General features: G+C 40.0%; 1 protein-coding gene across 3 annotated transcripts; it reads right to left on the bottom strand.

The window, feature by feature from the left end:
• Positions 1-2,377: 2,377 nt before the first annotated feature.
• LOC307041911 (LHFPL tetraspan subfamily member 3 protein-like) lies at positions 2,378-23,300 on the bottom strand. 3 transcript variants are annotated; one of them, XM_079685496.1, is made up of 4 exons: positions 22,114-23,293; positions 6,974-7,210; positions 4,866-4,895; positions 3,652-3,828 (listed from the first exon to the last, which is right to left on the bottom strand). In XM_079685496.1, the coding sequence occupies exons 1-3, from the start codon at positions 22,538-22,540 to the stop codon at positions 4,879-4,881; spliced, it is 681 nt and encodes a 226-aa protein (XP_079541622.1). In that variant the 5' UTR covers positions 22,541-23,293; the 3' UTR covers positions 3,652-3,828; positions 4,866-4,878. The 3 variants fall into 3 exon arrangements, 2 of the variants coding, with proteins under 2 accessions (XP_079541621.1, XP_079541622.1); XM_079685495.1 differs by lacking the exon at positions 4,866-4,895 and having other exon boundaries at positions 2,378-3,794; positions 22,114-23,283; XR_013808933.1 differs by having other exon boundaries at positions 4,866-7,210; positions 22,114-23,300.
• Between the last annotated feature and the right edge of the window lie 3,282 nt (positions 23,301-26,582).

Raw genomic sequence — 26,582 nt, 5'->3', positions numbered from 1 at the left:
TTCCGGGGTAGTAGTTCTCTTCCCTCCCTTCAATCTAACCCTTCCCTTCCCCCCATCCTAACCCTAACCACTCCCTACCTTTTTACCTAATCCTAATCTTCCTTCCTCCCTCCCAAACCTAAACCCCAAAACTGTAAGAAATTAAAATCAATGTTGATATGACGTAATTTAAATTAAATACAGGGTTTTAATATAAAGCAGTTTTATTCTGAAAAAACCGGAAGTTCACACTAACTATTAATTTAACACTTTTATTCTGAAAATTCTTCATTTCCGGTTGGCATTAGCATGTGGCTAACGTTTTGAAAACCGTGAATTGAAGGTGAAATTACATGTGATGTTGCACACTAAACACACTGGGATTAACACTCATTTATTGACGCTGAAATAACGTTTATCAGGGAATGTTTGAATAACCACAGACATCATAATTATATATGTATTAATAATATAAGATATAATATGTTACTTTTGTGACTGGGTAAGTACACAACACGGGAGTCGGGACGTCACGTGCCTCAAAGGTTTAGAAGGAGGGGCGTGCCGTCACGTGCTCAGAGGTTGAGAAGGAGGGGCGATCTTGAGGTTGAGAAGGAGGGGCCTGTGGTACTGCGCACTGCAGTGAGGGGTACTACCCTAGTGCTTGTCTTAAAGGGACACCCACATTGAATGGGGGAGCAAGTAGCCTACTGTAAGATATTTTGATTTTGAACTAAAGCACTACTAAAAAAATACCCCATTACAGTCCTGCATTCATATACAATGGTAACAACGTGTTGCAACAAAATGTACTTAAAGAGTACAAAATAAAGGGTAAGCATTAGGTGCAACAAATAATGGCTAATAGTGGTATTTTCTTAGTTCCCTTCTCCCCCCACAGCATTCCTGTATTTTTGATGGTCTCATAGGGTGGTCTAGACATGTGACTTGGATAAATGCTATTGTTTCGTGTGAGTTAGAGGTTAATCTTTCATAATCTCAAAGACGTTTTATCTTTCAAAGAGACTCTGCTCTTGCTTGTGTTGCCTGGAAATATGAAGTAAGAGTTGTGACTGTAACAGCTACATTCAAATGTTGTGCTTTGACTTTAGGGTCATGGAATTTAAAGGTTAGTATTAAATAAGAAGTACATTTGAAAAATGTTATTCCCACATTACTATTCCATCAATAAACTCTCTTGCTTTCAGACCATGGCATCATCCAGTGGCCTGTCTTGCATAAAAGAGAAACCAATTCAGCCTTAAAGTATGTGGCTCTCCTTTTCCAGACAAATACATTTTGAGCGATTGTCAGTGTCAAAAGAACATTTATTTCAATCTATCTATCTTATATTGTTATATTACAATACATATATTTTAATCAGATAATCAGAGTTAGAATGTTTTTGTTCTTGAAACCATTTTATTTTTTAACACAAATACTTTGTTGTCATTATCTCCTACAAGTAACTTATTTTATTTCCTGCTATGTGTTCTACAGCTTCTTAAACAAAGTCATTTTAGTTGGTGATGCATTATTGCATAATTTCTCATCTTGCAAAGTCATCATTATTTTTAAATGTCCAACTTATTCTGACTTTTGGTTCATAGTGTCAAACCGGTCGTACTCGGAAAACACAGGATCCTACATTTCCCAAACTGCAAGTTGATCAATCTACAGAGGACTTTACTTAAAGGGGAGTCGGGACCTGCAAAATGCAATTTTTGATGTCTTTTATACATAAATATGTGTCCCGGGTGTGTCAGGGAACTCACGCAGTGTCAGAAAATAAAACCCTCTCTCTTTTCGTCCGTACCCAAATCTCTAAAAACGGGGGTACAAAGGAGCTGATCCAGATTTGAGTTTTTTTTTTTTTAAAGCTTTCTACCCCAAATCAGCACTTTTAAAACAGGAAGTGAAATAGAGGGATATGAGGCATGGGTGATCTGTTTGGTATTTTGAGCAAAACAATTCATAGACATGTTTTTAATATATTTTTATATATCTGAGACCTATGCTATTGCCTAAAAATAGCATGATAGGTGAACTTTAAGTTTATCACAGGCTGAGTCTCTAAAAACGGGGGTACAAAGGAGCTGATCCAGATTTGCGTTTTTTTTTTTAAAGCTTTCTACCCCAAATCAGCACTTTTAAAACAGGAAGTGAAATAGAGGGATATGAGGCATGGGTGAGCTGTTTGGTATTTTGAGCAAAACAATTCATAGACATGTTTTTTATATATTTTTATTATATATCTGAGACCTATGCTATTGCCTAAAAATAGCATGATAGGTGAACTTTAAGTTTATCATAGGCTGAGTTGTACTTAACTTTATTAATAATATAATAATCATTTGGAAACATCACTTTTGTCAAATAAAGACACACAACAGAGATGTACAGTGAAAACCTTTATTAAGTGTTCATAATTCATATATTCTTAAAGGAATCTCTTTACTGGTTCTAGATTAACCTCCTCCATATTTGCTAATTGTTTGGTATCTATAGAATATTTATTTACACGGAAAAATATCCACAGGTGACGCTGGGACAGCCTTACTTATCCATAACCACCACTTTTCACTCCTCAGGCAAACCAGTCACTATACATTATACTCCAACTCCATCATGTTACCCTGTATGTCCCAACAAAACAAAGTGAGTAAAAGGGGAGTTAAAGAGAGAAAAACGGAAAGAGGGAGCTGGAGACAATGACAGAGACACACACATTTAGCTACACAACAGAACAATTGTGTGTGTGAGGCTGGCATATTGGTTCTTTAGGCCAACTATAATAGCACATTCACACCAACACTCACATGTGCATGCACTCACTCACACTCACTCACACACAAACAGACCTTCCATACACACAAACATACAGAAGCACACTCACACAGCGGCTATGAGTCCTGCTGCACACAGTCCTTATAGCCCCATCACAGTGTAGATACCAGAGACTATAAAATATCAGATTTCTTCTCAAACTGAAGCGCTGTGCAAATTTAGCTAGCAGGGCATTGAATGGATTTAGTTAAAATTCCTAGAACATCTTTAATATTCACTGTACATACTTTTAAATACAAGTTTTTTTCTCTTTTAGATGATAATATTCTTATACAAAATATCTTAAATATTTTTTTTCTTCCATTAAATGAAGTAGAACAATGGGGTGTATGAGCAAAAAAGAAACTTCAATCTTTCATTGTCAAACTTTACATATGAAACACAATAGATTTACATCAACTCGATAATATCTGAAAATGAGCAGTTTCTTTTTTTTCTCACAAATAAAACATGACACACATTCTGACGGTGGTACACACGGCTAAGTGTTAAAATAGTTTAATACTTGTAATTACAGAGTTTTTCAATGTTTTTCTTCAAATGTACTGTATGTGCGTTGAGCTGTGTTTGTGCATATGAGTGTGGTGGCTTGTGTTTGTTTGTGTGTCTGTGTGTGTCTGTGCTCGTACTGCAGGTGTACAATGTCAACCCTGTGCCTTCTCAGGTAGGTAATGGGAAGTCTGTATACTTCTCGGTAGAATAACAGTCTCTGCCCCTGCCATGGTCTATGCAATGTTGTGCAAGGGTGAGGTCTGTAGACACATTGGGGTAGAAGTGCATCGGGCTCCATCTAAGTGCTGGGGACGATTCGGGGACGGCAAGCAAAATGGATGGACTTTGAGGGTAGGGTACACTGGGTATTTGGCAGGTTGATGTGAAAGGCAGGCTGGCTGGTTCCACAGAATTCCTCTCCTCCACAGAACTGGATGGCCTCTCTCCGCTAAGCTGATGTTGAGGGTTGACGGGTACTTCATGAAAACAGACACATGGAAATTCAGGGACCTGAGGGAAAGAGAAATATTTTATTTTTTGCAAAAATGCATTTATTTCCTTGAGTGCTTTGTTCTTTACTTGAGTTTTTCTTTTTCATACTACTTTAAATGCCTGCTACATTTCATTGAAATGGGAACTATTGTTTTTTCTAAACTCAAGTCTTAAAATCTAATTATATTGGTCAAAAAGGCAATTTGCTTAGTACATTTTCCGGAAAATACTCTTTTAAAGGTGGGGTAGGTAATTTTGGAGAAACCAGCTCGAGTGCGCTAGAATTTGAAAATACACAGCCGGAAAAAAATCGGCCACTTCCTTACAGAGCCCCTCCTCCAACACACACGCACGCGCACATGACCAATGAGGGCACGAGATAAGTTTGTGCACAGATGGAAGGCTGACAGGCAGGTAGGCCATCCAGTTATTTTAGCCGGGCCGGCTCAGATGATTGGTCGTGCTTTTTACAGTGCTACAGCTTCCACAGATGAATTTTTTTATGGGTTTTTTGTCAAAGCACTTAAGATATTCATTGCTATCGGGATGTTAAGAGCATTCCATGGAATATAACAAAAAGTGTATCTCGAGCCGGCTTCTCAAACTTACCTACCCCACCTTTAATTGAGCAGAAATATGTATGTAGTAAATGTAAGAATAATGTAATTAGTAGTTTTACTTGAGTAGATGATGTGATTATTGCTCTACCACTGATATAAATGTATGTTTTATTTGAGTATTGAGTATATTTCAGAGTAAAATATTGCTATTTTTTTCCATTACATTTACTTGAAACTGACGATACACTGTGGTATTTTATTAAAGTATCTGAGTACTTGTTTTACTGTCTGTTGAAGGGGGCTACAGGAGTAAAAGAGTGATGAAGAGTGTCAATTATAAAATGAATTGACACTTTACTGGGAATGTGGACACATCTCTTGGTAATCAAATATAAAAGAACATTGATGATGATGATGGCCGATATAAGGTCATTGACTGATAGATGGACATATCTAAAGATGATGATGATGTTCATTATGTTAGACCTTACTTACCTTAAGATTTTGGTTAGGCATTGCCTCCCTCTGCAAAAACATAAACACAGAGTAAAAGATAAAAGTGCTAACACGGTTCTCAAGGTCGGGCTATTATGAGACTCCCTTGTTCACATCCTTCCCGATGACTGGTTGGGTGTATTGCACACAAACACCAGTAGATGGCACCAGGGATGAGCTGAAGTGTATTTAACTGTAGTAAAATATTCATAATAATAGATTTCCCAGAGCCCTAAACCAAGGAATGGTTAATCAATGAAGCAGAGAGGCTTTTGATTGACTAGTTAAGTTATCAATCTTAGCATTCGGAGTTTCACCTTTTAGATCTTCATCTTGTTTTATTCTCTCAAATTTGTCATTTGAATATATTTATATCAAATATAGATTGAATTGATCTCCTGTGAGATGTGATTGTATTACTATGTAGAGAATAGTACCAGCTGCATGCACAGATGATTTGACAATTTAACTAAAATGATGAAACATATTTGCTTCTCTCATAAGAAAGTGAAATTTCAAGCCCCTTTCAAGTATTGTCATATTTTCATTTTTTCATCTTCATTCTTCTTCTTTCTCCACACTTTAGTTTGATGGGTTGCCCATGCCTGCATGGTTCTATTTCAATCTACATGGCATGGACAAACTAATCCTATTTCCCTCTGGGAGACATACCTGGATCCGGGCCTTTTCACAGTACCTCAGACCTGTGATGGTAATGCAGACATTGCATATTCATGGGCACACGCCTATAGGCCAGGCCATTGCCATGATTAAATCATGAAAATGGGTGGGATATTAAGATATTCCAGCTGTCTTTGGATCTTAGTAGCGAGCACATACAGTATGTGACTTGAAATATAGGTATAACATTTAAAATGAACCTTAAAATATGTTAAAACCCCTTCACTAGCAGAACACCAGTAAAGCGGTTTGTTACCTTAGTTTGGATGCCGTCCGCTTGAATCCTCTCAGCCTTGACCAAATATACATTGTTTGACAGCAGATTGCCCTGTGAATCTCTGTGTAAATGCATTTAATATTACAATATTTCACTAAGAGATGTTAAATTAGCAAAAGAGCAAACAAATTGGAATGGTAAAAACATGTCAAATTAGGTGGGAGAAAAAAAGTTTTTCATTTAAAGGCTGCTTCAAAACTTTACTTCGAGTGGATAAATAAAATAGTGCAACATTCAGCTTAGCAAGGTTGAAAGTCACATGGTTTGTGTTTGATGAGAATACTATTCTTAAAGGTTTATAATTGACTTTAAGTGTATGTTTTTTGCCAGCCCACTATTGCAGAAATTACAAGAGTGCACTTTTAGGGCAAGTTGTCTTGTGGCCAGCCAAAAACAAACTTAATACACATAAGTGACTCTAAGATGTAAACCATTATGCAAGCTCCAAAAATAATAATTGGAAAGTCACTGTAATCTGTTTCTAGATGCAGGTTTTTCGTATGTGATAATTGTGTAGAGATATTTATTATACAAAAAAGGTTGAAAATGAAAACCTTTGTCTCCCCCCGCACCTTCAATGTCACTATTATAGACACCCTGGTACACACATGTAGCTGCTTTGCCTGATGCTGATTTTAAAGACTGATTGAACCACAGCAATATTGTTTTAGAGTTTTTATATGTTTAACTGCTATGCCTGTCATCTTTGCTCTATGTGTTGGTGTTGTCTCCTGGGTTCGGTAGTGCCCGGAGTCTGTCTTTTTATTTATTTTCCTCCCAAACCCCCTCCCCTCAGGAAGCCTTTGCCTCCTGTCAGGTCATCATTGTAAATAAGAATTTGTTCTTAATTGATTTTCCTGGATAAATAAAGGTTCTACTACTACTACATTATTTCGTTGAACTAATTTCAGGAATAGAAAATTAGATTTGGTGAGGAAGGTAGCCTTATGATTAAAGAAGCTGTCCTACACCATATATGAATCACTTTAGGTTAACATGATGGAAAGTAGCAGACTTGTTGAAGACATTAAATCCCAACATGTTCTGCACCTGGCTTTGAATTCCAGCACAGTGAAGAGGCCAAGAGTACATTTCCAAAAAGAGATCAATAAAATATCACATATTGTCGGATTAGATAGTATATTCTCACCCTTGCTCTCAGCCAGCAGCTCTTCTGACATGAGTCCGTCCTGCCGGTTCCCGAGGACGAAGGCCAGGAAGGAGAGGATGAGAGCGTCCAGGATGCCCATGATGGCCAAGATGTAGGCCCAGCGCACTGAGCAGGCTCCCAGGCTGTATTTGTCCGTCTGCTCCCCGCACATCTTCCGCACCTCGTCACTGTCCCAACCATCAGGATAGATGATACAGCCCAGCACCAGACAGACACCTAGTGAGAGGAGGGAGTAGGAACAAAAGGTATCCACAGGAAAAAGATGAGTTTGGGAGGGGAGGGGAGTGCAATAAATGAGGTCAGAGATAATGACATTTTGTGCAGGAAATGAGAAAAAATGAAGAAGAAGAATGATCATTTCAACTGCTTTTAAAATCTCTACCCAAATATTCTCCTCTCTGGAGGTTTCGCTGTGTTTTGTATTGCACTTATCACATTGATTTCCATTGACTCCCTTAGGTAGAGATTAGTCAATAGACACAATGTAAAAACATCAGTAAACAACCACAGCCACACAATAATAGCAAGAGTATTTGAGTGTCGTCACTGTTCCGATTACATCAAATGTCCTGAAAAAAGCCTTGGATTTCATCACATTCACATAGTTTGCTTGTTTGGTTACACAACGTCATGCCTGCCTCTCTCCTTGGATTTGTATTAGATTTAACTGGCTGCTCCTCATTCTTAGTTTTTGCCCAAAGGCTAAAACCTCTTTCTTCTTTAGTTTGAAAGAAATTCTTCTCTGAGGTGATGCTGCGGCAGAGCAGTACACGAAAAAGAGAGCCCATACAGTGGTGCCGCCTTTCTCTCTCCCTCTTTAGATTTTTAACTAAGCTCCTCATTCTCACTTTTTGCCCAAGGGGAAAAATCTCTCTCATCTTCAATTTGGATTAGGTTCTCCTTTGAGGTGATGTTGCAGCAGAACAGCAGAGGACCTGGAAAAAGCAGCTGACTGCACAATTATCCGGAGTGTATAGCACATTAATAATAAAACACACACTCCCTACTTCTGATCCACAACTCTTCCCTATAATCTTTCCCCCTGTACACTACATGTTTGTGTTCCAGGCTTTTGAACATTATGTTGTGACTTCAATGAGTTTGCTACACACCTAATCTGCATTTGAAGGACCTGCATGCTGCTTTCACTTCTATGCCTTTAAACAGAAGTGTAAGTTTATATAACGTATGGATCACTTTCCTTATGTATCTTCTCTACAACCAAAATAGAAATCAATATGCTCTTTACTCTCTTCTTATGTGCATACACAGGCTGCTCACACGTACACATTAAAACACTCACGCTGCAGTTTGTTACAGGCCGCAGTCTATAACAGTGCCCAAAGATATCAGTGGGTGTTGAGAGATGTTACAGTGAGAAATAGAGTGAAATAACAGAGCGCTATATGCTGCAGGATCACTGCATACATAGCAGAGCATATCCACTCCTCTTCTACCTCCCCCCCCCCCCATGGCTCTTTCATAACAAATTCATATTCACGCCGAGTTTCAGAGAGCAAGGACTCAGGTTTTTATTCAGGCTCAGATGGACGGATGGTGGAGTACTGCAGTGACCTATTTCAAACATTTCTATGCCATTTGGCAGGGGAAACATTAGTTTACATTGCAATGTGAGCAAACATGTGATAAAGCAACATACATTTGATTTGGTGATGTTGGTGTTGTTGGGTTGTGATAAGGCTTCCCTAGAACCTTAGCCCACACGAGCAGTATGCACAGTTTAGCATCACAGCCTGTCAAACGTCATCGAGAGTCTATTACATGATTCAGTTCCTGAGTGAGTCACTGAGGCATTGATGTAAAGTGTCGCCGGTGACTGGGTCCACTTGTGTCCTATCGCTTACAAGTCTCCAGTGACCGTTTATAAGAGTGTGTCTACCGAGAGCAGGTCCTGACGTGGCAAAGCGTTAAAAAAAATTGCGGCAGTGTTGTTGAACAAATCCAACTTGAGTTATGTTCTTCGGAAAGTGGCTCAAGACAAAAGCAGAATGTCTTCAGTCCCAGCACATAACAGAGACAGACCTCACCAGTGTCTTCATGGTTGGTTCAGCCTTACAAGATTTTTGAACATATCTGCCTTTCTCTGTCCTTGATTGAACACCAAATGTCCTACAACTCAAAAAGTGTTTAAAGTCCACCGTCCATAGCTTGTAGCAATAACAAAAGTAGTTTGCTCGCTCAGAATTTTTTTAGGAGGAGTTTGCACTGAATTGTTGGGTTTATTTTTATAGCAGTGAGGACCCTAACATGTTTAGACTGGGTTGGATGAAAAGTGATGAAATCAGATAAAACAATATAAACTGTATTATAAATATAACATGATAACAGAACTGACTTTGACCTTTGCACTTTTAAAGGGAGATGTCCATCTTTAGATGGCGCTGAAAGCTGAGTCATCATTCAGCTGCCATGTTATCAGTCGAGCTGAAGGGGAAGCTGTCTTTCAGTGGGGGTCTGAGAAATGGTCAATCATGGATAGTGGTGCATAAATCATGTTTTCAACTTGGAACAATGAGATCCACCCAACGGTGCTTCTACTAACTGCATGGATGCTTTGCATATTATGGGTGTTTATGTAACAGCTTAACAGATATTATGTAAGTCAATACATGTTTCTCCCTCCCTCATGATGCATTTACTACAAAGGTAAGTTTTTCTAGATCCTTCTGGGTGTCTCCTGTACGACATCATGAATATTACATCAGGAGCAGATAGAGGAGGCGCTCTGGAGAAGGTGAGAGAGAAGGGTGCAGGAAAAATACGAATAAAATATATGTGATAAACGCTGAAAGCATCAAGGTGCAGATACTAAAAGAGAACAAAAAAAAGATGTCATAGTTCTGGATGCCATACAAAAATCTATCCCAACCATCTATCCCAACAGAAGGAGATATGCTGCTCCTGCTTCCAGAAACAGCTTGTGGGTAGGGGAGGAGACCATTTCCCATCAAAACACTGTAACGGTAAGACTGGAGTCTTCTAATCCAAAGCCACACACACAATCTTGCATGCCCGCTCCAGCACCCATTCACGTAACGAGGAGATTAATTACATTACCTTTTTCACACTTAGGCAAGCATTACAAAAATAAAAATGATGTATTGCAATTTTGTTGGAAAAGCAGCATATGTACTTAAACTCATTTAAACATTTTAAAATACTTCATGCATGCATATACATTTACGGGTAATAGTTTTTGATAATAGATCAGATATGATCTGGGGCATTACGTTCAATTAACAGTACTTCTATGATGTTTAGGAAAAGTAGACAACATGGATGCCAAATGCAGATCAATACTAATGTTTGTATACTTTGAGGAATGCCAAAATGGGGACTTGAATTTAAGTTTTGGGTAATAGAAACCCCATTATCTCATTATCTGTTGGCATCAGCTGGCGTCACCCCTTACTCTCCACTGGAGCAGAGCTTCATGCTGCAGTGATAAAAGGTAGCAGCAGAAATAGCAGCACACCTGACAGAATGCAGCTGTCGGGGTGGAGACGAGATATTAACTGACTACATTATCCTACTCTTTCCGCTTTGCCCTTCTCTCTTTCAAGCTGGAGAGCAGCAGACAGGCTCGGAGAGAGGAGAGACAGATCATTAGGGACGGGCGAGGCAGAGAGAGAGGAGAGGGGGTGAGAGACAGCCCCCATGTAGGGTGCCATGCTCCAGCCCTGTGTGGCCGCCAGCAAGTACCCAGCACCTCACGTCATAAGCACTGGCTACCATATGCTGGAGCCCCATGGCGGAGATACTCTCAGCGTCTACTCCTTTTTGTGTTTTCCTCAAACTATCAGTATGTCTCTTTTTCTGTGAGGGGAGACCTGGACTGAGAAATGCGTGTTGGCTCATCACAGCTTATGTAAGAGATGATAGGTAGGGCAGATCAAGTGTGAACAGCTCGACAGGGGAGTGTGAGGGCAGACCAGCAGATGGTTCAGAGCCGTATGATGGCACTACATTTGTCAGAAGCACATGGGCTCTTTTTCCGTAAAGAGACAACTAAATCCCATCGATACTAAAATAATCCCATTGCCGCCTATAAAAGAAAGTGTGGCATTTGCAAGAAGACACTAGAGACCCCATCTGACGACCACAACAGACCATTTTGTTTGTCATTTGCAGAAAAAAAAAAAAAAACACAGTTACTGTATACTGCATAGGATTTCATCTGCCTCCATAGCATCTGGTTATTGTTTTCACTATAACTCTGTGAATGCAGTCACATGTCTGGGTGTTGTCAGTGTTTCAGTATGTCATTGATTTCACTGGGTGGCAGATCCAACACTTACACATCTGCAGTACATTTAAGCAGCCATGAAAAGGGATTCACATGTTTTAACTCCCACAGTCCTTTGTGGACCCCATTTTCTTCTCCATAACTGTGACATACTAAATTATGCATACACACATCCCAAACTGCAATCTCACACTGCATATGGATCCAGTTGTATCACACACACAAACACAGACAGTCATACTGGTAAACATGCCCCTCTTTGTGTAAATGATACACTGCAGCTGAACATCATTTGTCACTTCTCATAGTGACACATCTTGGCGCTGGTGAGTGTGTGAACTGTCAGCCTCTCTGGCACATGAGCCCGAGGCAGTGGCATTTAAGGTAAAAGTCAGCTCAAAAAACAAATCAGCACAGACGCTCAGGGAACAGCTTTGAGTGTTTATCCCAGTAGGGTGTCTTTATGAATATGCATAAGTAAGTTTGCTTTAATGTTTCACACCCACAGGTGAAATGGTGACCTGAATGAGGCGCACTCTTACTAGTTTAGTTCAAAGGGTTTTTTGTGCACTGCAGTCTTTTATGTATCTGTAATGAGATAGCCGCATCCAAAAAGAACAAAATAGCAGCTTGTGATTGTTATTCGTTGGGTATAGTGTGATCCATAACCCCTAAAGACATGATTTATCTGCGTTGCTTTTACCAGCATTGTGACTGCTCAGGCCTGGTGTGACTGTGTTTGGATGAGTCAGATTGCTTAGACTAGCACTTAGTGGGATAGAAATGGGATCGTAAAGTAGCCTAAAGATTCGAGGATCAATGGTTGGTCCTGCAGGTTTTCAACGGTTTGACGTCAATGGTATGTTTTACATTCTGCTAAGTTTCCTCCAAGCACTTGAATGCACCAATAATAATGAATGTTAGAAAATATGTTATGCTCATTCCCGCCTTATAGTATTATTCAATGTTTTTGGGAAAGAGTAAATCAAGCTAATCCCACTCTTTTTCTTAGATGATACTAACTTTATGGGAAGGTTTTCTAAAACTGTTCACTATGCCTAGGAAAAGGGCTGGCAATAGCATCAAGCATACTTGTAGTGAACAACTGAAATATACAAATTACCAAAAGAAAAAAGCCTTGTCACTTAAAAAGACACTATTAATAAGAATTGTAGTTTTGTCTGCAATTTGGATAATTTTGTCAGATGATAAATGACGGGTTGTGTTTTCTGGGATTAAATATGACGAGTGTGTCGGAATAGAAAAAGACATTGGTTCATAATTCAAGCCTGTGCATGTGTCTATTATGAGACTGTTCTGAGCCCATATGTGAAAGTCTGAATTGATCTAGCTCTGCAATCTTTATGTGTTAACCCTCAACATGCTTCACGCTCTACAGGCTCTGCAGTTATTTCTGGTATTCTTCTGTTTGCACTTGCAGGCTATGTATTATGTAGGCTTCCATAAGAGTGGATTTTTTTCTGGTCTGTGATTGGTCTTCCTCATATCATTCTCATAGCCAAATAAAGAAAATATGGTTCTTGCCACACTTCGGTGAGCTTTATGCAGTCAAATGATGAGGGTGCAGTATGAGACAGATTAATCTAATCTTTCCCATGACTACTCCCGACTCTAATGAAGTGTGGTCTGCATCAACCCCCTCTTCCTCATGCTGGACCATCGTGACTGCTCTCTGGCTCTGAAAGATGAGATGGCCCAAGACTTTGACAATAACATGCTGTAATTGCATCAAGATAAATGAGGCAGTAAAGAGTTTTTAATCTATATAGTGGGACTAAATGGAGTGAGAAATGTGTCACCACTTAAGCCTATTTCTTGCCTGAGCTTTATGGGGTCAAAAGAGAGACAAAGAAAGAGGATTATAAATGTGGGCATATCACAGAAACAGTCTGTGTTACCTTGTAGGTGTTAGAATACAGTCAGTTTTATGGCTTTAAGTGCTAAAATAATAATAGTAAAAAAAAGTGAGAGTTTCACACAAAATACACCAAAGATAAAGATTCGTTTAGACAGCCGTCTGGACACAAGTTCTCCAAAAAAATGATTTCCCAAGTGTCAGAATACAGTGGAAAGTAGAGCAAATTAAACTTTTAAAACAAACTCTCAACTGTCTCCCCAGGAAGATAAGAAACATGCTGGTTGAGATGAGCTGTCTGCAGTCCAACTCTATTTCTATCTCAGTTGCTGGCAAAACTTGATGGTTGCTGGAGGGGAGTAAGAAGCTTCCAGGCATCCTCTTAACCCACTCTGTCAAAAATATTTCGCAATTTTCTGCACAACAAGCACAAAATGCCAACAATCAACTTGTCAATTAAGTTAAAAAGATAAGAAGGAGCAATACATGAATCTTAATCTAATCATGTATGTCCTGTCCTAGAAAATGTCTTGGAAAATGTTTCCACATGAACATATTACAGTGTTCCTGTTTGCTGTAGGAATCGACTTCTCCACAGGGAATACAACTCAAGAAGAACAAGAGCTTTAGATATATATGTAGCTAAAATGAACTGATAAAGACAATTCTCTTTGTAACACAAGAGGGTAAAATATTGTTCAAACTGATGATTTACCCAAGGGTACAAAATAATAAATACAAGTTAAATGTAATGCCATTGAATAGTAATCATTAGTCTAAACAGGAAGTGATGTTAACATAAGTAGCATTAGCCTAATATAACCTAAAAAACAGTTTAAGGGGAACCAAAAATAACCAAAACTTGAAAGAAAATATTGCCTTCAAAGTCAGTAGTAATCACAAAGTTAAGAATAAATAGAGAATATCGTCTTTAGCTAACCTAGCTGGTGTTAGCAAGCTAACATTAGCTTTGTCAGTTAGCTTGATTGTCAATATTACAGCTCGTTGAAAGTTAGTATCTAATAAACACAAGAAATGCACTTTTCTTCTTTCCTCTCTTTTGCATTGTCTCCGTCATCTTTAAAAAACCTTTTTTGAATTAAATCCTTTGGTCTAATGGTGTATTTCCAGACAGTGTGTGTGCTCTGACTCTTAATGTTCACACAGAACACCCGGTGAGACGTCGTCTCTTGATAAAACATTGATTAAAGTTGGCCTCAGAAAGGAGAACAGGTGAAGCAGGACATGTATCGGAAGGACACAGTGTGCTTTGAAATTATCCAGTGTCTACACTTAAGTGCTCTTAGTTTGACACAAGAGTGAGACAGACATGTGCCTCTTTAATGAATGTAGCACTTCAGGTTAAAGCAAAGGTGTTGATGCGGAGGAGGAGTATTGAGGGAAGAGTACAGCTTAAACCGCAGTGAGCAGGCCGGGGTGGAGGGCTTATGTAAAAGGTCCAGATGCAGCCTGTACCTAGAGGATAAAGATTGGCAAGGGCAATGGGGATCAAAAGAGACCTTTTGAATTCTCTATGAAAATACTGACTTGGGCCACAGTTCAGCGGTGACGCAACAAACAGCCTCTGCTTCAGCAGGGCTCTCTCAGTACACAGTTTACTCACAATTCACTGAGCAACAACCAATGATTATTGAATTACCTTTTACAGCTAATGGCCACAAAAATGAAATTCCATTCAAAATGCACAATTCCATTAATACTCCCTCCAGCCACTACTTTTCAACATAAGAGTGCTAGCTTTACTTAAGCACAAACTACTAGCCGACATAAAGTAATCTATTGTTGTTTTATATGTCTTGCATATTCCGTTGTCTAGAATGATTATTAGTTTAATTAGTAAGGGTTAAGGATTATTAAGCCCCTGTCAATGACATATTATCATATTAATTGATCATTATTATTCATGTAATAATTATGAATGTTAATGTCGTAGTGGGATAAGATGGTTCAATTGATAACAGCATGTGGTGTTTTATAAAATGATCTTATCTTATGTAAAATCTTAATTTGATGAATTTCTTGTAACAATAGCTGTGTTAAATAAATGCAGAGATATTCAAAATGCATTTCCCTCTGAAATGCATAAAGTAAAATCAATCATCAACTACTTCATTATTCTACAAACGCCATAAACAAATATATGCATTACTGGCATTACCATACGGAACGTTTTATTTTCATGGGTCACAGTGACCTTGCACCCCTCCCTCCCTCCCCATGTAGAATACATCAGCCTCCTCCTCACCCTGAGCTCCACTCTGAGATCACAGGGATTAGTTAAAATCTATAGTCCGCACCCTGCAGGGCTACAGGGACAGGAAACACAGGGGGGTCATGCTGATGCCTTGGCTGGCCTTTACAGTTTGTATTCCACAGCGCTACACACAGACTTACAAAGTGCAGGCTAATTAATCAGCATGGATTTGTTTGGTTTGATGTCCAAAAACAGGATCTCAGGGTGCTTAAATAAAAAAAAACGGTTCTGGCAACACAAATAAGCATAACATCAGCAAAAGTGCCAAACAGCAGCATATAGGCCTCTCTGTGAATCTCTAACTGTGCTAAAGAGACTTAGCCATGGTATGTAATTACTGGAAGGAAACACATGTACAGGACATGCATATCAATGAGTGTGTGTTGAATATGTATGAAGGTGTGTATCCATCATCCATCCTCTCCTCCTGCTGTCCACCAGCAGCAGGGCTGTGAGCTGCATGGATGATGTTTCCCCAAAGCCTCCCACCGGCTATATTTAGATGGTTCCACTGTTTGTGTGTGTTTCTAATTACTAATATTCTTGAAGGCTGTTAATGCATAGTTAATTTGAAACAGATTTCCTGTGAACTAAAGATGTGAGGACATTTGGCAAGAAAGCAAGATGAATAGTTCTTCATTGTCAGTGCCAAGAGAGGTTAAAAGACAGATAAACATGTAGACATAAAAGAGAGCAAAGGAGTCACAGAGATCAGTTAGTACTCTATAGATCATTCCTGTATCACCCTTTGATGTCAAGCAGCTTTCGGGGAACGTGTGTTGATTAGTGCACCTGGCAGAGTTTCACATCCAGTTGAATTGATTGAACAAAATGTTGTGGGTCAGCACATTCAGTTTCAGCTAAAAAAGAAAACGTGAGAATACCGATCGGCTCTAAAGTCATACAGAAGAATTTGTCATCACTTCTCTACCAGCTGTCTTCCACAGTCATGTAAAACTAGAGGAGCACCATGAAACCTATTTAACTTATATAACTCTTATGTTGTTTTCTTATGTTGACATTCTTATGTTTTTGTTATTTGGCGTCACTGGCCTGCTGGGTATCTGACTTGATGTGCTGCTGAGAGACATAACCCCTCGCTCTAAGTCTCTGTCTAGCTGCAGCATCACAAGTGACCGGAAACATTAGACTGTTTCTAACATGATGATGCCCACCGGCAGCCCCCAAACTGTCAGACTGCTGCAAAATAACAAAAAAGGTCACAGGTAAGATTAACCTCCTGTCGTTGTCTGCAGCTTGGACTTTCCAGTTAAACATTTATGAATGTTTTCGGAGACTGCATTTCCATACACATTCAGAATACACTGATTGTAGAGAGGGGAGGTGCACTTATGAAGTTACTTTGACAGGCCACATGTAAATTATTAATCAGATGTGGTGTGTTATCTGGAATTGGTACATGTAGGCCCTTCAAATGGTAAAATCTCTACATTATTTAAAAAATATAATGAAAATAATATTTCAGCTTGAGAGTGTCACTGGTTTATTGCTCACATTGTCTGTCCACTTAACATTAGTCCCGTCACACTGCTTTCCAAAGTTATGAATATCATCAATGTTTATCCAGCAGCTTTAAATAATGTTAATGGAGATGGGTTGGCATTTTGTAACAACTTTCCTTGACTGCATTAAAATGATCCATCAAAGTACTTCACAAGGTCAAACCAAATTGAGTGGAACTATAATGAATGCAAATAATTTAGCGGCATTTATGGAGCGGTTCAAGTGAAATCTTTGGGGTAAACACAGTTGAGTTACTGCTTTGAATCATTGCTTTGCTTAAGTAAGTGAGCTCAATGCAGTGCGGATGCTGAAGGTCATTTAAGTAGGAATGATGAAAGAAAGCTGCAGAAGTTAGTGGAAGATGAAAAAGCTCTTGCGTGCTGAAATGAATACATATCTTTTTTGAACAAGCATTTTATTGTTTACTTCTTAAAGATATAAGCAATTATGAACAAAGCTCAACAGCATCACATTAAAGTCAGCTCTGCTGTGCATCTTAGAAATGTGTTTTATGTATATGCACATTTTTGCTTTAAAATATTGTCTTTTGGCAACTTGAGGAAGTTCTAATTCACCAAAGGTGCATATTGACAAAGAAGTTAATCAAGCTCTGGGCCTGATGGTCGTCTTTTAGCATGCAGACAAATTATGTACATCTATTGTGTTTCACAAATGTTATAGTATGAGATATACACATACAAACACAGGAAGCAAAGCAAAAGTAGCAGACCCCGCCTTTGCCTCAGTCGAGCCCTCCTCTGCTTTTTAAGGCCTGATGGGTATCCAGACGAGTGCTCTTTTGCAGCATTAGCTGTGAGAGTGGGGCACACAGGGGCTGCCGCAGTGGAGAGTGCAGCTCTGTGACGCTGCTCTCCAGCCGCGCTCCAACACTTTCCACCTCTCCATTCAACTAGGCTTTAATGCTCCTTTCAGAACAAGCCTCTCAATAGAGCTAATGGACTATGGGAGTGAGAGCCTGGTGCTGAAAAACACACATAATGCTACATGGAGGGAAGGAATGAGGTGACCCAGTATGTGTTCTCTGGTATCTGATTTGTTTTTTTGTCTTCCAATCTCATACTACTCTCCTTGGCTATCTCTCACTTCTCTTTTCTCTGTATTGTCATCTCTGTGTAGACCTTTATCTTCCTGCTGTCTTTCTCACCGCTTTCAGGCAATAGAAGATTGTGTTGTATTGATTCAACTTGTTTGATCTTTATCCATCTTCAGCCAGAGAAGGTTTTAAACTTCAGACTTTATTTGCTGTGGCAGCATACTGGTACAAACACTAATATGCATGTACAATATTATATTTCATAATATACATACAATGGAAAGGATACATTGTGCAATCTTCTCTCTTTAACTTAAAAAAGACGGACATCCTTTCTTACATCCTACATCTTAGTATGTTAAATATTATATTAATTATTTGATTGAAACAATTTTTTTATTTTGAAATTATAATTTTTTTCGGTCAGAGTGCGTTTATTGGAAACTCACAGATGAGAGGTGGAGATAGAGGGGATGATTTGTAGCATCTGGGCCACCAGCTCTTACTGTTGAGCTATCCGGTGAGTCACAGTCTGCTCCCTCACTCACCTATTTTCTGCATTAGCATTCCTTAGTCACCTGGTAGTCACACCCTGTTTCTCTCTCACACTCTGTTACACCCATCAGCTCCATTAGTATATAGGCCCACTTCACTCTCACCTCAGTGCCATATCGTACTTCGCAGCATGCCAGTCTTCCCCGCATTACCTTCCAGATTGCTCTCACGGTTTCGACCTTGTCTGCCCCTGACCAGCCTGCCTCGCCTGTTTCCTGACCCTGCCTTTCCCTGGATTATTCTGCCTTGTCTGCTCCCTGACCCTGCCTGTACCTGCGTCTCCCGTCTTGCTTACTCCTGGAACCCTCTCCTGTCCCCGACCAGCCCTTTGCCTACTGTCTGTCGGTTTGTCCCCGACCAGCCCTTTGCCTATAATAAAGCTGCAGGTTACCGACTATCACTGGTTTCCCGTGTGTTGCGTTTTGGTTCTCAGCTCGTTTGTGACACAGTGGCCCTTTTTGGACAATTTTGATTATTGTTTAAGTCATGTTTAGCAAAATTGCCCAATATTATCTAGCCATATTTTTCAACCATGCAAATGCACAGGCTAGTGCGCATTCAGAAAAAGCCACTATTAAATACGTAATAAATAAACTACAAAGCATTGGATGTTTCTGAATGCATTTTGTTTTGCTTATGAATTCTGAAGCAAACCTTTTGTATCAGGAAAAAAATAAAACATCTACACAACCAAGACCCAGAATGATGCAAGAGACCAAAATAGAAAGAAAAAAAAAACACATCCGGCCTATACATAAATTCGGTCTTTTTAAATCCGTCTGTTTCTTTCCAAATAGGCCACCGTCAGTCTGACTCTGTACATTTGTTGACCTTACAAAGCTTGCACCTTGCCCATTCACAAGTATGACTCATATGTGTTTGAAAGGAAACAGACTCTAGAAAAAGGATAGCAACTGTACAGTACATAGACGGAGGAAAAAGCGCTGTCTTAATTAGGATTGACCTCTTAGTGTTCTTAGTTAATTGGCATACTGAAAAGAACTGCAGTTACAGGACAGAAAATATGAGTGAGGTCACAATGAGCAGGTGTTACATGTCGAGTTGCACAGGAGGGTGCTCGGTGTGGCGGTAACAGAAAGAGATACAGTGAAGGAGCATGTGCATCTTACTGTGCATCTCTTAGCTCTGCAGAAAATAAAACATGCTTACACCTGCAAGCCATGGACTTGATGCAAAGACAGAAATAGCTTTTGTGAGGTAAAAGAAGGATACAAGTCCATCGAGGGCAGGATGGACGAAGGAGCATTTCTGCCCTCATCTTTGGCTGTGGTAGACATTTTGAGAGTTTCAACGCGTCCTGGCTCATCAAATATTCAGTCTTTTTTAACATTCCTGAAGATGGTTGGAGAGTGTGTGCCTGCTCTCGCTGCCTGATTCACTAGAGAGGAGCTCTATGCTGCAGCGTACATTTGTTCTGTGTTTCTGAGTGTTTATACACAACATTCTGACCTCAGCCCGAGGGGATTTGTGAAAGCAGCTGCTGAGAGTGTCTTGCAATATATCACTTAAATTACGTATGGCCAGCACACAGAGTATGACCTTGAATTTGAGTTACTATGTCTGAATAGGCCTTTTACTAAATGAGGCATGGTTCCGCTTTATGATGTTTTTCATACGGTATAATTCTGTCAGACAAGGGAAGAACTAACAAATGGAGCTTGAATGAGAAAACAAATTAGGGATTTATTGGTGTGGAAGGAGATTTGGCATACCATATGCCCAATAAGGTGGAAGGAAGTGAATAGTGGATAAAGGAAAAGGGAGCAGCGAAGAGTTATTCTCTTTTGCTTGCACACACATTTTGGCCATTAATAATATCATCATATTGATCATTTGTACTTCCGATTCAAAACATTAGCTGACAGTAGGGGCCTTGTACAGATGCCAGTGGGCCACCTGTCTTCACAGGGCTTGTAATTGAAGGCAGCGTGATTTAACCTTCAGCTATGCGTAATGAAGTTTGACAGCAGCTTCCTCATTAGGCATCCCTGTGCCAGCTTGCCGTGGTCAGAGTCTCTTCTCTTGGCTTTCTCTTTCATCTCTTAGCTACAGAAGCACACAGCCCGACGGTCTCCTCATTAAAGAGGCTTATTGCATTAATTCAGCCCAACATAGCACACGGAGCTGGAGCTGTTCCAAAAAATCCCCCCTCATTTGTGTTTGTTGCGAACAGAAAATCGGCAGCTTTGAACTTCTGTGTTCAGCTGAGCAGGCTGATGTTCTGTAACGTTTGTCTCCTTTCAGATGATGGAGGCCACCACACTGGATCACATTAGCCCACAGTAAGAGTGACAGCATACTGCCAGCAGCTGAACCAATGACCTCAACCACTGAACCAACACTCAACACCCCTTACTTTACCACACACACACACACACACACACACACACACACACACACACACACACACACACACACACACACACACACACACACACACACACACACACACGCGCGCGCGCGCGTGCACGCACGCACGCACGCACGCACGCACGCACGCATGCACACACACACACACACACACACACACACACACACACACACACGCACACACACACCTGATGGCTGAGGATAGACTCTGGGTCTTACAAAGAACTGTTGATTGCAATTAGTTGCATAGTAGCCTTACCTCTTTGTGTAATTGCTAATGTAATTTGCAAATTCATCATCTGTTACAGTCTGTTTTAATCAGTTTTTTAATATAGCAATAGGACTACATTCTCCATTCACACTAAGCAATATCCTTTTTAGCAATAGAAAAAAATAATTTCACTGATTAGCTATCACAATTTAAATGACAGGATTTAAAACTAATAATGCACCCATCAAGTTTCTTAATTTCATGTCAATCTTTCCATCACAGGACAGGGTATCTGCCAGTACAGTGATACCAATTCAGATAGGAAGCTATTTGAATAATAACATCAACATAAATACCCTGGTAATTTATATTTTGTTAATCAAATACCTGATTTGATTACATTGGATTGGCACAGCTTCTTAAAATCATGTTTTTAGCTGCTAATGGTGTGTTTATACCAGCATGGATTGTAAAATGTTACTTTTTATTTAAATATGTTCAATACATTTTAATAAGTTGATAAACTCTTTATGTGACTACACCTCAATCTAATGTCATAATATCCCAAGAAACCCATTCAGCACCATGGACAGCACTGCCAGTTCAGCAGTATTACTGTAACTCCAGGAGAGATCCTTGATATTTTTTTATTCTGATCTTTACTTTGGCCCTGACAATTCAACTGATCAATACAATTAAAATCTTGTTCACGGGTAACATGACAAGGACCTAAAACAGACCTATCTACCTAATATCTTGTAGGTTATAGAGTGTTTAGTGGAGCACAGAAAATAACAGGATGTTGTCATATCTAAACACAATACCAAAACCATTTCCCAAATTGGGATCAATAAAGTACCATCTTATTTTATCTTACCTCCTTACATCTTGTGAACACAATAATCTCCCATTTCAAGTTCCTTTCCTGCACCCCAACCCCCACTGTAGGTACTGAAAGACCCTTACCTGATAATGCCTGCATCCAACCGCAGATCTTGTAGACGGTGGAGGTTCCGAGGAGGAAGAACAGGCTGAAGCACGCGATGCAGGTGACTATAAGCATCATGGACATACCGATGAAGAAGGAAGCGGCCTTGAACGCGGTGGAGGGGATAGCAGCGAACTCGGTGAAGCTACCCTCGCATACCACGTCTCTGGAGATACCGTCCCCGACGCAAAAGTGAAACAGGCCGAAGTAGCCGGCCTGCGGCGTATCCACGCCATCTCCAACCCAGTATGGCTGAGAGAAGATGATCACGTTAACAATGCCGAACAGGATGGTGAAGATGGCCCATAGGAGTCCGATGACACTGGAGTTGCGGACATAGTTGGTCTGGTACAGTTTCGCAGCTTCTGCAGACGGTAGCATTGATGCGGCAGATCCTGGTATCATTTTATGCAATCCCGAAAATTAAATGAAGGTTGCGAGCACGACGCGAGGATTTTAACATTAATCGCACGCCCCGTTTTACACAATCATACCCCAAAAAACAGCGAGAGCACGCGAAGAATATATGCCTGTGCAACACAGCAACATTTGTCAGATCAACTCATGACGTCTCATCCTAAAGCCAGGCGCTGAACGAGAGGGGAGCTAGAGCCTGGATATCACGGATAAATCGGATCAAATCAAAGACTACAGCAGCACAAACGGGCTCCTTTCCTCTTGCTCCGTCTATCCGCGAGAAGTGCACATCCCTGCCGCACCGTGCCGCTCACTGATGCCCTTGGAAAACCTAAAAAAAAAACCTCCCGAGTGAAAGAGAAATGTATTATTCACGCCGAGCGCGGATTCACAATGCGAGATGCGCAAATAAAAATAGCACCAACCGTGTTCTATGATGCCTCTGAATGAGGTTTAATCCGATAACACATTAAATAGTACTTACAATTTAACGCAGCCAACCATTAAAACCATTCACAAAATACCAAGGCCCCCTTCACGATCGTTAAACGGGATTTATTCTCCGGTTTATGACAGCATCACCAGGCTGACAGGGATGCTGGGAGCCGGGGAGGGAGGGGCGCTGACGGAACAGACGCAGAGCCGTGATGTACGTGTCTGTTCCGCGTAACACACCTCCTGGGTACCGCAGCATCAACAGCCATAGAACTGACGAAATATGTCACAAATGCAGAAGAATAGGGGATAGAATAATGTCGAATCGAAACAAGTGGTGTTTTATTTTTCACTCGGGTTAATGTGTGGCGAGTCGTCCCTGCAGTGATACCTGCCGTGTGGAGGCGAGGCTTCATGGAGGAGGTTATGTAACACATGAAGCTGCACATGGTGGCCTGAATAAGCACATGCTGAATACAAAGCATATAGGCAATGAGCAGTGGATTTTTAAGCAAATCAAAGCATAGTGTGCTGTCTTTACCACAGTTTATATAACAAATACTATTAGTTATTTATACTCCCCTTTTCTACCAATGGACACAGAAAGGCAACTAGATTCTCATCTCACATCTAATTGTCATGCAGCAGGACAAGAAAAGCAGAAATATTACCTCACACCGCACACAGAAATATTACCTCTCATATGAGGAGCAATAAAGGTTAATCTTGTATCTCACTTATAGCACATTACAACCAAAGTCTATGTCCCCTCAAAGCACACCATCAGAGCAATGTGTGAAGCCAGTGGTTGTGTAACCGAACAACAGACATTTTACCTTTTGCTTAAATTGGTCTTAGACATTTTCAACTTCAAATGATGACTTTAATGAGCTATCATTGGTTAAATGCATTAAATCACTGCAGGATAATCATAATTACTTCCAGCCTCTATTCAAATCATTCCATCTTACTTTTGTGTCAAATACTTTATTTTCTTTTATGTTGCCCTCTTGATGACCCTGCATAATGCCAGTTGCTCATGGATTAGTGTCCCAAATAATTACTGATAAAGTTTAGCATTGATTTTTAAAAGCACAGATGGATTGAAGTCCATGCATCAGGGTAATAAAATACATTAGACTCATTATATCAGAGATCTCACTGCACTGAAATATCATTGTGCATCTTTGCGTTAATTGTCAACACATGTAGTATTTAGAACATCCTTATGATGTGGCCAACATGGTTCAGCTTGTAGACTTCATGAGAATTTTCAGAGATTACTTTATTTAGATCATTCAAAAAGAAAGAAATATGAAGCGAGGGCCAGACAGGAAACAAAAAATTAAGATATTCTCAAAATCCTGCTGACAAACAACTGAATAGGTAGGAATCCGGGAACTGAGAGTGTAACACAAGGGCGGGTTGACTGCGCAAATACTTTTTTTCTTACAGAAGGTAAAGAAAAAGGAAAGGGAAATGTCAACACGTTTCAGCCAGAAAGAAAAACAGAAAAAGGCCGGCACAATGAATCCGCCTGAGGCAAATATACCTGAGGAGGGAGGGGAAGGCCTCTCTGAAATATTAAAAGAAATCAGAGAATTCCGCATGGAAACTGCTGGGAATTTTGGAGTATTGAAGGAGGAAATAAACGACTTGAGAGAAGGCTTCGGAGAGCTGAAAATAAGAGCGGGTGCAGCAGAATTAAGAATCGCAGAAAATGAAGACCGTGAAATCGGTATGACAAAAGTACTCCTTCACAGTTTACGCATACAAAAGAAACTGGAAAATAAATGTGAGGAACTTGAAGGCCGGGAACGACAGAACAACCTGAGGATGTATTCAGTGCCCGAAAAATGTGAGGGAAATAGCATGATGGACTTTGTGGAAAACTTAATACACGAGAAACTGGATGTGAGCGGTGAAATTCCCATTGAGAGAGCGCACCGGGCAATGGGGCATCTCACTGGGCACAGCCACCGTCCCCGATCAATAATAGTCCGCTTCCAACACTACAACGTGAGGCAAAGGATGCTACAAGCCACCTGGGCAAAGAAGGACATTAGGGTGAAAGATTGCAGGATTTTCTTTGATGAGGACTTCACCACCCAAGTGTTCAAGGAGCGCGCAAAATACAGACAAGTAAGGAAGCAGCTCCAGGAAATAAACATCAAATCCCGCATTCTGTTCCCTGCTAAACTGAAATTATTTGAGAAAAACGGAAAAGTCAGGGTGTTTAACAACCCACAAGATGCGGCACAGGGTCTACTGGAGTATAGTGTCAACATGGAGAGTCCAGCAGGAGAACCGGACTTGGAGTCTACTCTTCAGGCTTCAGGATGGCAGACACACCGCTCCAGGAACCGGAGAACCCCAGGATGTGAGCTGATGTCGGACGTAAAGACATTAATTGACTCGCTTGATCGGCATGAAAGAGCAAAGGAATGAACAGGTATGTGTGGAGAGGGAGTTAACTCCTTGCAGACGTACATGGAAAACAATAACAACATAAATGACTGAGCCACTCAGAATCTTTTCCAGATTTGACAACACAGAGTATAACATGTACAATTTGGGTTATGATGTCGATTCAGAGAATCATGTGTTTAATCATATAAGTGACTCGTGTAAATATTATAACGATGATCAATTTAATGACAATGTTGGACTTGAAAATACACTTTCTTTAATACATTTCAACTGCAGGAGTCTGTATGTAAACTTTTATAAGATCACTGAATACCTACTTACATTTAAAAGTAAATTCAAAGTAATTGCCATATCGGAGACTTGGTTAAATAAAGACGAAGTCACTGATTTCCAAATTGAGGGTTACGTGCTACACCATATCAACAGAACCAATAAGAGAGGAGGGGGAGTGGCTCTTTATGTGGACAGCGTCCTAAAATGCACACTGGTTGTGTGCATTTGTGACTGATGACATAATGGAATGCATAACTATAGAAATTGAAATGGAAAGGAAGAGAAATGTTGTTGTGACTTGGCATATAGAGCACCAGGATCAAATGTAGAGCTTTTTAAAGATAGTTTAGGAGTATTAATGGATGGCCTAAATGAAAATAAAACATGTATTATTTGTGGGGATTTTAACATCGACCTTCTAAATGTATCTAAACACAAAACAACTTCTGATTTCCTGGATACATTGTACAGCAGGGGGCTTTATCCCCTAATCACTAAGCCCAGTAGAATAACATCAACTTGTGCAACATTGATCGACAATATCTTTACAAATGTCATGGAAAACAGTGCTAAGAGTGGGCTAATAATAAATGACATAAGCGACCATTTACCTGTATTTGTAGCATATGATTGGCAACTAAAGAAAAAGAAGGAAGAGACTCACAGTAGGTATGTCAGGGTAAGGACTGCTGAAGCAAAAGACAAATTTAGGAGTGACCTCTTAAAGGAAGAGTGGAGAGGGGTTTATGTAGAAGATGTAAATGCTGCATATGAGTCCTTCCTAAAAATCTACATATCACTGTATGACAAACATTGTCCCACTGTACTCCGTACACATAAAGGTACTTATCATCAAAAGCCTTGGATAACCAAAGGCTTACAAAATGCTTGC

The sequence above is a fragment of the Notothenia rossii genome, assembly GCF_949606895.1.
Source record: "Notothenia rossii genome assembly, chromosome: 5".
NCBI lineage: Eukaryota > Metazoa > Chordata > Actinopteri > Perciformes > Nototheniidae > Notothenia > Notothenia rossii.
This window is presented reverse-complemented; position numbering and strand designations above follow the sequence as displayed.

Bases quoted from the DNA above. Each gene is read 5' to 3' on its own strand.
- LOC307041911 (XM_079685495.1), bottom strand. From the start codon at position 22,540: ATGATACCAGGATCTGCCGCATCAATGCTACCGTCTGCAGAAGCTGCG. The intron at 7,211-22,113 runs GTAAGGGTCTTT...TCCTCTCACTAG, and splicing joins TTGGATGCAGGCATTATCAG to GTGTCTGTCTGGTGCTGGGC. The intron at 3,795-6,973 runs GTGAGAATATAC...GTTTTCATGAAG, and splicing joins GCTGCTGGCTGAGAGCAAGG to TACCCGTCAACCCTCAACAT.